Below are 12,436 nucleotides of genomic sequence, written 5' to 3' on the forward strand. Positions count from 1 at the left end.
TCAACTCCAGCCATTTACCTGCAAATGCCATAATTTTATTCTCTTTTAATGCTGAGTAATATTCCATTGTGTATATATACCACAGTTTTTTAATCCATTCATCTAATGAAGAACATCCAAGTTGTGAATTTAGCTGCTATAAACATTCATGTGGCTGTGTTACTATAGTATGCTGATTTTAAGTCCTTTGGGTATAGACTGAGGAGTGGGATAGCTGGGTCAAATGGTGGTTCCATATCAAGTTTTCTAAGGAATTTCCATACTGTTTTCCAGATTGGTTGCACCAATTTGCAGTCCCTCCAGCAATGTATGAGTATACTTTTCGCCCACATCCTTGCTAACACTTATTGTTGTTTGTATTCTTAATTAAAAAATCTATTTTTAAAAATTAAATTTAAAAATTTTAAGTTAGAGCTTTATAGTTAATCATAGCAGTTGGGTTCATCCTGACAAACTCATATATGCACAGGAATCAATTTCAGTTCATGATCCCTCCTTTCCCCTCCCCATAAAATTTGTTTTAGGTAGTGATACTTTGATTTTAAGATCCACCATTTTTTTTTTCTGTTTTAACAATATCTGGGTTTTCTTTTCTTTAGCATTCTCTGACACTTGAGTTCTCTTTCTCTTAAAATGATACTTGCTTGTACAAGTTCTAGGTGATGATTCTTTGTGTTCTTAAATCTCTGTGTAGGGCTTCTCATTTTGGTAGGGCAATGGCCATGCTTTTTACCCGCTGTGAAAGTCTGAGTTGTAGATCTAGAGGTAGATGAGCATTAGAAGTGATTTGGAAATAAGAACTGCTAATATTTTTTTTTTAGTGTTTTGCAGTTTACAAAGCATCTTCATGTCCATCTGATTCTCCCAGGTACCCAATGCAATGAATAGAGAAGTGTTAGTATTATTGTTATTGTTAGACTCATTTACAGATTAGGGGCTCTAAATCACTGGGGCCAGTAGGTGTTAAAATCAGAACTTGAATCTGGGTCTTCTGACCACGGATCTTCCAACACCACGTTCAGTTTACTCCAGAGCATTTAGCTCAGAGCATCCTGCTACTGGGGCCAGAGATGTGTGCAGCCTTTGCCCACCCACACTGATTTTACTGTGTTCCTTATCAAAGTGAGGGAGGTTGAAACCTTTTAGGCAAGCTGGTACTAATGAGATTAGCTTTCAAATGATTTTTAACCTTGATATATACTAAGCAACAATTCATCAGTGGCTCTCAACCTTGACAGGATGTTACAATAATCTTGGATCTTAGGGAGCATTTAAAAAATATTTGTGCTTGATGCCATCTCAAACCAATGAAATCAGAATGGAGGCTGGAGGGAGAGGTATTTTGCCTCTCTTTGCTTTAGACATTGTGTTCATGTTTTCTGTGGTTAATTGCTGTTAATGGTATTTGTTCTTCAGTTAAGACAGTGTAAGTTCTATGATTTGTTATTTCCTTTGGTTCATGCCTTAAACTAAACGTCAAGCTCACTTTTACCCATGAAAGTCTCTTGCTGCCTTTTTAAAGTTCTGTATTTCAGCTGCCAGCTGGCATTGGTCCGAGGAGATTAGTCAACCTCTGCTTCTACTTGACTTACTTTCTCGGCTCTTGTCCCTTGAGGTACCCCCTCTTTTCTTCCCCTCCCCTGCCTTACTGTGTAGTTTTTTGGTTCATGCTTCCACTCTTTGACCTCCTGAGCTTCTTTGTTTGCTGTCCTACAGCTAAAATGGGCTCTTCTTGTTGCATCTACGGAGACATTTTGCATAGTTTTCTCGTCCTACCCTTCTGTAAGCTCTTTAATAGAACGTTTCATCTCTGACCAAAAGACTGATCAAAACCCCGAACCACAAAAAAGGAAGTTTGTTGTGGGTATTTTTGCTGTTCAGACATAGACTTGGAGGGCTTGCTGTCACGGAGAACTGTGAGAGTCTCCTGGAAGAAGAGCATATCCTGCTTCTCCTGAATCCATTCAGGGGGAGCCTCTGCTCCGTGATGATGACATGGCTTCATAAAATTTATTGGGTGTGAGGAGTATGTGAGTGTGAGCTGGTTCCGACTCATGCTTGAGCCTCTCTGCCCACTCCATAGCAGGAGGGGGCTGTGAGTAATCTACATAGGCTCCATGTTGTGTCTGTGCAAAAGCTTTGTGGAAGCTGGCTTTTTCCTATCAAAGTATCTGGCTAGTCCTAGAGAAAACATTGGAATTTTTAGATAAAACATTTTTACAGGTCCTCTCATCCCAGACAAAATATTGTCAGGACATGATGGATGCCAAAAAAAAAAAAAAAAAGAACATCTGGTGGTTATATCAGGCAAACAGGAGCAAGATAGAGCATTTGAGTAACACTGGCAGAAGGTTCTTTGACTCCATTATTCCTCTAACTTGTGCCGTTTGGTTCCAGGAGCTCGTGTGAATGCCAAGGACAACATGTGGCTGACTCCGCTGCACCGGGCTGTTGCTTCCAGAAGTGAAGTGAGTGACTACCTTATTTAATCTAATATCTACTACCTCTAGGAAAAGAAGAATTCTTTCCACTGAATTAGGGATCCTCAGTGGTGAGCAAAAAGCTTTTGACTCTAAATGAAAGAGGGTTACCAAAAATGAATCGATGTTTACTTGAGCACCTTCTGCATGTCAGTCATGTACAAGGGAAATTGCTTGAGGTGGTCCAAGCTGCACAGCATGAACCTTGACTTCAGTGAGCTCTCAGTCTGGAGGTGGAAGCAAAACAGGAAGCAGATCAGTACAATATCCGAATTGAATTGGAGGAGGAAGTGACTGATGGCTTGCTTGAGTACAGGAAGCCTTTCAAGAAGATGTCGATGGAGCTGGTTCTTGAAGGATGAGCAGGTCTTGGCAGTCCAGGAGAGGCGGGAGGGCTGAGCTAGGGGGGTAAACATGCCAGAGGAAAGGAGGAGTGAGTGAATGAATGGTGGCTCAGGTAGATGTAACTGGAGTACAGAGTGTAGGGGAAGGCAAGTTTGATAGTAGGGGCTGGGCCAGAGGGCAGAAAGCCTGGTGTTCTCTGAGCCGTAGAGAATGATCACAGCAGGTAGTTGGTTCTTTTCAGGTCACTGAGTTAGGCAAACATGTCACTGGCATGTATGTTCCATGAGGATGGGGATCTGTGTTTTATATCTTGATGTAGTCCAAGCCTGGTGCATTCTAGAAATAGAATGACACTGAGACCCAAGAAATAATTCATTGTTGAATGCTGGAAATCGGGGTGAAGGTGGCTAACAGGTTTTCATTATTTATGTCGATCTAGAGACAGGGAGAATGATTGTGGAAAATATGGCAAGTATATCAGCTGGTTCAGGGGGAGAATAAAGGATGGGAAGAGAAGACCACTCTGGGGTTCTTCAGGGAGCACTAGAGAATGTCAGCCTGGCAGCCTGGCCAGGTGCCTACCACCCAGGGACTCAGGATTCTCACCTCAGAGGCACTGGGCATCAAACCAGCCTTTGTGAGCAAGTTTGCCAAGTGAAGATCTTCCTCCAGTACCTGGGAAGGAAATGTTCCAGATACACCTAGGAGCAGGGGGGATGAATACACTGAAGTAGCAGGTGTCTATGGCTGGCATCCATGTCAGCTTTTCCTCTTTGGCACCTATTGGGAAATTTCAAAACATACCTGGTAGGTGACCGTTTCATGTTCATAATCTTCCTTGCTATGCTATGTGGTTTGCATAGTTTTTAAAGAGAGGTTGGTTGTATTTGCTTTCTGAACAGCCCACATGGAATGAGGGAGGTAATAATCCTAAATTACCTTGTTCAGATGCTGGGGAATTCAGAACCTTCTTATGGTCCCACATTGCCTTTCTGTTTTATCTGAGAAAATAGTGTAGTGGGGCTGTTGGTGTTGGTAGAACCAGCTTCAGGAGGACAGTTCCTTCTTAGGGGAGTATTTCCTGGCCTTAATAGTAAGGCCACTTGATCTTTGGTGAATTTCTTTTAAGTGTCTTCGGGGTGGGGGGTGGGGGGGAATACAGATAGTGAGAGAGACAGAGAGAGAGATATAGACAGTGAGAGAGAGAATGAGAGAGGGACTCAAGACTTATTCTCTCTCAAAAAGATTGATTTAGTGACAAAGAGAATGATGGAGCAACAAAGAAAATGAGATCTATGATCCCACTCTTAGGAATCATGTGGGAGAGAAGGATAAAAAATAGATGGTTTCAGGCGGGGCATGGTGGCTCACGCCTGTAATCCCAGAAGCTCGGGAGGCTGAGGCAGGAGGATCGCAAGTTGAAAGCCTGCCTCAGCAAAAGTGAGGCACTAAGTAACTCAGTGAGACCCTGTCTCTAAATAAAATACAAAATAGGGCTGGGAATGTGGCTCAGTGGTTGAGTGTCCCAGAGTTCAATACCCAGTACCAAAACAAACAAACAAAAACCCAAAACCAGATGGTTTCAGTACCATATGACCTTCCCATAATCTCTACCATAGGGAAGTGAAACATTCAGCAAGTCTCTACCTTTATTAGCTCAACAAGCTGTAAAAGTTCAATCCTCAAAGCAACGATTTTTTGTCAACCATCAGCCCACTTTCTTCACAAATGTTTAGTGTGTTTGAACCCAGTCAACCCAATGCTAGATTGACTTGCAAGTCTAAGGCATCAATTGCTTATCCAAGTAACCAGCTCCCTCTGCAGGTTTGTTTGGGGCAAGGGTGGGGGGAATCCCTTGCAGGTATCTCTTGACAGGAAGGAACTGAATACAGATAAACCCTGAATTGTCATGATCATATACAAGGTCATGGAAGAAAATGTCTTCACAATAATATAATAATTATGCTCGTTGAAGAGTTTCTTATGAAAACTGGAGTCTCTGTAACTGTTCGAGTTGATTATGCAGTGAATAGCTGAACTCCAAGTTCATCACTGTGCTGTGAAGTTCTAGTTTAGACTCCCTTCTTGGTCCTCTTGTCATTATTTTATGCCTCACTCAATAACTAATAATTGAGTGAAACGCAGTAGGCATGAGGGGAAAGGACAGTGAAGGTTTCGATTGGTATTTTGTCATTTGGCTGTCAGCACTTGCTAAAGGGGACATCTGGTTTCAGCATGAGAGCTGGCACATCTGCCTATTGCTCAGATTGACAAGCACTGAGATGACTTGCATGGGTATGTATTGGAAACCGTTTCTTCATTGAAATGTTACACCACCCCCAAAGCCTCTTTGCTTCCCAAATCTGGCATATCTGGGTTTCCCAGGTTGTAAATAATTTGGAGCCAATTTGGAGCAGTCTCATCTTCTCCCAAAGGGTTCCACTGGCTCCATCTTCCTTTTTCTCTGACCCTTCCCAAGGCTGTGAAGAAATGAAGAGCCTATTACCAAAATATGAGGGAAGCCTATTTTGCAACGTCTAGCTTAACATAGATGAGCAAGATTTGGGGCTGCCAGAGAGAATATTCTGAAGTATTCATGTGAGCTCTTTTATATTGTTTCTCTAGCTTAGCTTATTCTTATTGCTTCTTTGCTTTTTTTTCCCCCCTGGATAAAAGCAGCTGTAGGGAAAGGAATTATATGTCTACAAACCCAGAGAGTCTAACACATGCTTAGGGAAACTTAACACATGTTTGTTGAGGCCCACTGGGTGGAAGGCACTGTTAACTGTGCTGTGGGGACCTTCAGGATGTACAAAGTGTGGCCTCTGAGGATACCATGCTTGGGCTGTCAGCCAAGCCCACCGTGGCCTGCATGTGAATGCAGCAGGCCTTTCACATGTACCCTTTCTGTAAAAAGCCTGGAGTAGCAAAGAGGAGACTTGCTGAATGTTTCACTTCCCTATGGTAGAGATTATCTTTTGGTTAGAAAAGTTAAAAATAGTTGTGTCCTATTTTTGGTGTGTAGGCTTGAGGACATTGTGTCCATGTAAGTGTTGTCACTGAAAGCATTTATTAAGCACTTGCTATGTGCTAGACAGCATGCAAGGACTTTCTATGCACCATTCCATTTTAATCTCTGAGCCACCCTTTGAGGTATTACTCTTGGTAATGCTAATTAGGAAATACCATCTCAGAGAAGTTAAGTAAAGAGCCTAAGTTGTCACAGCCAGCAAGCAGAGGAGAGTGTGACCAGAGAACCTCCTTGCTTAACCCCATATTTTTTTGATGCATTATAATTAATAATGGTGGGATTTGTTGTTATATATTTGTGCATATATAAAATATAATAATATAATTTTCCAGTAGCTCCCCTTTTCTTTCCTTCCTGCATTCCCTGACCCTTTTCCTCTACTGTACTATTCTCCCTTTGATTTTCATGAGATACCACCCCACCTTTCTCTTCCTTTTTCCTCTCTATCTTCCACATGTGAGAGAAAACATATTACCCTTGACTTTCTGAGTCTGGCTTATTTTGCTCAATATAATGTTCTCGAGTTCCATCCATTTCCCTGCAAATGATATAACTTCATTTTTCTTTATGGTAAAAGAAAACCCCATTGTGTATCTCTGCCACACTTTTAAATCCATTTATCCACTCACAGACATCTGGGCTGGTTCCATAGTTTGACTGTTGTGAATTGTGCTTCTGTGAACATGGGTATGCATGTATCATTGCAGTTTGATGACATTCATGCTTTTGGATAAATACTGGGAAGTGGTACAGCTGATCATATGGTGGGTCCATGCCTAGTCTTTTGATGAACCTCCATATGATTTCTATAATTTAACCACCATGTCTTACTGCTTCCCTCACATCATATAAGCATTCTCTGAATACTGTTCCAACCAATAAAATGCATCTGTTTTTGGCTTTTGTGCAGTCAAAAATTTCAAATATAATAAAGATCTTTTCCAGAGTTGCAGCATTATAAACATTTTAGTATAGCTTAATGTTTTAAAACTTATATTTCATTCTTTCCTTTAAAAACATTGTCATTACTGTGAACAAAATGCTAATAGACTGGAGAACTGGAAATGTTATATGGAAGATTAGAATGTGATTGCTTTCTTTAAATCATTTTATGGTTTTAAAAAGATATTTACATCTAGAATATATCAGACTTGGATGAGAAGAAAATAAGCATTTTATAATATATTAATTAGAATGTAGAAGTGTACTCAGATTTAGTGCGCATTTAATCCATCAGGGGTGCTTGTTGAAAGACCCTGTTCTGGGAGTTCCTCTGTGATGGTCCTGATGGAGGCTATGATTGGGCCCTAAATCTGTACCTTAAAGAATCTGATGCCTCTGTTCTACATACCACACTTTGAGACCTGAAACTGAAGACTGGGAATACTTTAGTGTCTGCCTTTCAATGTTGAGAGCCAATTCTTCATGAATAGTGCCCTTAGAATTCTCCCACGTCTCCAAGTCTCCAGTAACTGCCTTTGTACTATAGTTCTTAGAATAATTGTACTCTAATAATAATAATAGATGTATTATAATGTAGAGTGATGATGGATACTTCTAGAAGAGCAAGCCTATTAATTGAACAAATTAGGTACCAATTTATATAATTCCTACAGAATATGAAATTGCTATAATCAATAGGGATAAAAGCCCCCAATGATTACAGTATATAGTAGAGGCCTTTAAGACTTGAGTGCAGTCTTGGAGATGTCAGTCCACACCACAGTAAATGTCCTGTTAATACTTGCAGATTAGTACGTACAGAGTTTTCTGATGACTACAGCAATGTATTTATTCCATCCAATTTTTTAAAAAATATATACTATGTGCAAGGCACCTGTCAAGCTTTGTGGAGAATACAGAAAGTTGTCTGTATTTAGATCAGCCTCTGATCTAAGCAACTTATAATTTATAAAATTTGACATTGTGTATGCCTGCAAGAACTATGTATAATCATAGCCATGACTTTTCCATGAGTAATATGGCCAACATAAATGTAATGCACATTTGAGAGTAAAAAAACAATATGGAGGGTAAGAGTTTTTAAAATGTGTATCTATTTTTTCTCCATGTGCCACAATGCATGTGTCTACTTTTTATTTTGAGATTGGAACCTGTAGAAAATGGAAATCAAGTGACTGCTAATGCCATCTCCAGTTTCGCCCCACATGACATTCATGAGTGTTCCTCCCTCTAAGATTCCTGCAGTTTGCTAGTATAAGGCAGCTTGCTGTGGGTGTCAAACAACACCTGTAGTCCTAACACTCAACATTAGCAGTGCTAACACCTCCTTTCAGGACAAGTGCCATGTGCTCATTGGCATTCGCTTGTTAAAAAAGAAACAAAGTCTTTAAAGGAACACTATTTGCAGTATGGCCTACACACTGGTGCCCATAAGCTTTTGTCTTACGTGTTGTGTTAAGAGTAAACATTCAGAAACTTATAGAGCATTGTAATAATTTAAACTTTTAGAGCAATGTAATAATTTAATAACCAGATAGTCAAGTTAATAATTTTTGTGTCTGTATTTTTTCATGTTATTATTCTACTCATTGCTTTCTATGTATTTTATAAAAATATTGACTCTTGATGCATTTGAAATAATAGGAATTAAAAAAAACAAACTAGTGCTGTACCAGATATCACTGGAAAAGCCATGTTAGGTTTTTTTTTTCTTTTGCATTTTCTTTGTAATTTCTGTTAGAGAAAATTCCTGGATATTAATTTTTGGCCCATGTGTGATACCATAGAAGAGAGACTCCTTTGATTTAAAAGAGTTTTAATTTCCTAAATAGCCATAACACTATTCCCTTGTAAAACCAAGTTAAAGAACTTCCAAGATTCTATTTTTTGAAAGAGGAATGCACTTCTTAAAGCAGAAGTTGTCTTTTTTAATCACAACTTTGGTGTCACAGAACTATTATATTAAAATCCTATTAAATGTATTAAGCCACTTTGGTAAACTAAAATTTCAGATCTTAAAAGTGTAAATAACTATGGAAAACAAACGTCTGAATGTATTTATGCCAGGATGCTTGGCCAAGACTGTCCATTGAGTAAGTTCTGGCCTAGCAGAACATGCTTGAGAGCCAAGTCAGCCAGGCTGACAGGTCGTCACCCTGCCTGTAAAATGAAGATAGTACATGTACATGTATAAAATATACAGGTAGTCATCCTGCCTGTAAAATGAAGCTGCCTCAATGAAGGGGTCACCCAGATGGCCACATACCTTCTCTATTTCTAATATTTTATGTGTCTGTGAATCTAGTTCTATAATCATTTAAAAGACTATATTTTCACTTAAAAAATAAATTTGGAGAAATTAAGTAAAAGTCTCCCTTCACATGCTAAGTATTTTTTCAATGGAGTTCTTATTAGGTAGATGAAAACTATGCAACTCATTACATAAACAGATATAGAAATAAAAATGGAGAATATCAAAGTTGAAACAGTTTACAAAAGTAGAGAAATAAAAGTTTTGGCTCGTCTAGGTATCCTTGATCTGTGCAAAGGGCTTGGTGTGAAAGGCAAATGTGGTGAAATGCCTACTCACACGGGAATTGCCTGAAGTTCCCACAATACAGATTAGAGATCCTGCCCCTTTCTCTTTTTCCATTCTTCCCCCTCTGATAATGAACTTGAACCTTTTCCTTTACTGATTGTTGCCGTGCAGCCCAGATGTCAGTCAGGATCGTGGTGCCTCCTAAATAGATATGATTGTCTAGGAGCTCGTCACCCTATCTTGTGCAAACTCTAACATTCTCCCAGTGGTTTAAAAGAATTTTCAGAGATTTCAGCTGCTGACTCTCTGGTTCCACAAGCCCGCTCCTCCTGCATTAGCTTGGTTTATGTGTCAGCCGTCCCCTCTTCCCTCTCAGGTCACTGATGTGCACCTCAGGTGTGCTGGGCCCACATCCTCCCTCCTTGCTTTCTGTCCTCACTTCTTCCTTCTTGCAGCACTCCAGATGCTGTCACTCATGCAGAGCCACACAGCTCTGTGCACCCTCTTCGCAAATTCCCTGTTGACCCTTCACTGCACAAGAAGGGCCTTGCTCAACACAGCGCCCACTGGCTCTTTCAACAGTACCTGCCTTCCTTAGGAGGTAATTTGGCTTCAAACAATATTTTCCTGATATATAATAAAATTTAATTTCAACCAGTTATTTTCAATTTGCAGTAATTCAAACAAGAGGCTAGACCAAGGGTTCTGCAAACTTTTTCTGTCAAGGGCCAGAAGCAAGCGAGGATTTGGGGCTTTGATGGTGACACGCAGATTAGAGATCCTGCTCCTTCTCTTTTTCTATTCTTCTCCCTCTGATGATGAACTTGAACCTTTTCCTTTACTGATTGTTGACGTGCAGCCCAGAGGTCAGTCAGGATCGTGGTGCAAATAATCGTATGTGAGCAAATAAACAAGTCTGTGTCCCAATAAAACTGTTTGCAAAACAGACCAAATTTATCTGAGTAAAATATTTAAACAATATTTTTGCAGGTATTGACTACTTAAGAATAAAGACTTTTCCCCCACAAACTTTAAAAGCATGTACTTCTATGGAAACTATAACCAGTATGCTAATATATGCTATCTTTGCTTAGCATGTTGCTTTGTGTGAATTGCAAATTATTCATAAGCTTTCATTTAAAAGTAGGGCTTTTCCTAGACAATGTCACACTCACTCACTCTAAATTACTTTAAAAGTAATCACATTTTGTTACCCTTAAAATGCAAATTTCTCATGAATACTTTGGTTTTATCTCCAAATAGTATAAATTTTTGAAATGATCCTGTATGTTTTGTTAGTCTATCCCAAATTTACATAATATTCAACACAAAGAATGAGTCTATATAAGTACAGTAAAATAACAATGCAGGCAAAGATACTCAAGTGACAGCGTCTATTGTTATTTTGCTGGGAATATGTGAAAAGGATACTATACCACTTTTGGAGTATTGCTTTGAGATGGTTATCTCCAAACTCTTGGGTTGTATGTCTGCAAAACTTTTGGTATGCATCCTCAAAACACATATCTCATTTATTTATAAATTATATGTATGAACTAGCTAATATGTCAAGGCACCATATCCTTGAGGTGGGACTTTTCATTTATCATACATAGTCCTACATAACTATTTAGATAATAGTCTCCTAATAATTTTTCTCTATTTTGGCCAAATTCTTGTCAGATCTGATTAAATTTTTCATTGTTTTTACCTTGTAATTGTCAGTGAAAGAAAACTTTCCATAGGAGTAAGAAGCTTGAGTTCTGTGCCTTCTACATTGTTAAAGCTTGCATATTACTAATATTATCTTTAATTCTTGGGTTCTTTGCATGGATCTGTCCATTTTAGGGTTCTCTTGGTATAAAGGTACATGTTAGAATCGATAAATTGATTTAACAGGCTATTGTATCAAAGTGAATTCATAGCTCCCACCCACACTGTGGAAGCCCTCTTCTTCTCCAGAGGGGTGTCCTACTACTGTAAGCGAGGTCAGCACCTCTGCTATACTGACCAAAGCTAAATATCAGCTAAAATGATTTCCTTTTTAAAGAAAATAAATATAAATAGAAGTTACGGCATTTTCTTCCCACATTGCAATCATGCATGCATCTAAATAAAACTATACTTTATGAGAATAAAATTGATAAATTTTTATTTTTTTCTTATTCTATTCTATTGATTTTCTTATTCTATTCTTATTCTATTAATCTTATATTGTGGCATATCTTGTGATTTATCTTTTATTTTTGTTCACTCAATTTAGTTTGTAGGCTAGAATCCAGCTAATGTTTCTTTCTACCTTTTATAGCTATAGCAGAATTTCACATGTAGCATTTGAACATTAATAATGTATATATACATGTTTCACTCTAAAATGGGCTCAAGAATATTTAGTAGTACTTTACCAATCTTTCTGAGGATGAGTGGCATATATCTTCTTAAAAATTTTTGGTAATCTTAAATCATTTGTGTGGGCCCCATCAGTTTATTGGTTTTATTTGTATCATTTAAATAGAGTATACACCAGTTTTCACACTGTTCATTTAAACTGTATTGTCTAATTTTGCACAGTTATTTATTTATTTGCTCTCATTCTGCTGTCCAGGTTAGCCATTTGTCTCAATATGTTACTACTGATTTATGAAACATCCCTTTTAATTTCCTCATTTTATGTTCCTGATAAGAGTGTTAATTTTGCTGAGTTCAAATCATTTAAAAAGTGGGGCACTTTTCTATGGCTGTATGATAAAGACTGGAAAGTCAATCCTCTGGGGAATGAGGTGGCCAAGGGTGAGTTCTTGGTCCATGATGGGTAGCAAGAGTGTAGTATGGATGAATTTCACTGGTTTATTGATGCCACATTGACAAGGTGTCCATGAACGAGCCCATTACCTGGTCCCAGGGAAGACTCTAGAGTTAGAAGCAACCAATAGCCATTTCCTTCTCAAAATGAGATATATCATTCACTTGACTGAAGAGAAGGAGAGATTTACAGAAATGCTGGGGCCCATTAAAATCTTGGGGGTGGAACCAGGCATCTGTGTTTTTAAGAGCTCCAGGTGACTCCATCATATAGCC

General features: G+C 38.8%; 1 protein-coding gene across 3 annotated transcripts in view; it reads left to right on the plus strand.

Annotated features, from left to right (window-relative positions):
• Nucleotides 1-12,436, plus strand: part of Ankrd44 (ankyrin repeat domain 44) — a 298,968-nt gene that overhangs the window by 162,414 nt on the left and 124,118 nt on the right. For 2 of the 3 annotated variants that reach the window (XM_027924996.2, XM_027924997.2), the window contains exon 4: nucleotides 2,398-2,468. In XM_027924996.2, coding sequence (XP_027780797.1) covers nucleotides 2,398-2,468 — 71 coding nt within the window. Of the gene's footprint in view, nucleotides 1-1,634; nucleotides 1,783-2,397; nucleotides 2,469-12,436 lie in introns of those variants that run through there. The other variant, XM_071618968.1, reaches the window with a different exon arrangement.

The sequence above is a fragment of the Marmota flaviventris genome, chromosome 11, assembly GCF_047511675.1.
Source record: "Marmota flaviventris isolate mMarFla1 chromosome 11, mMarFla1.hap1, whole genome shotgun sequence".
NCBI classification, from domain to species: Eukaryota; Metazoa; Chordata; class Mammalia; order Rodentia; family Sciuridae; genus Marmota; species Marmota flaviventris.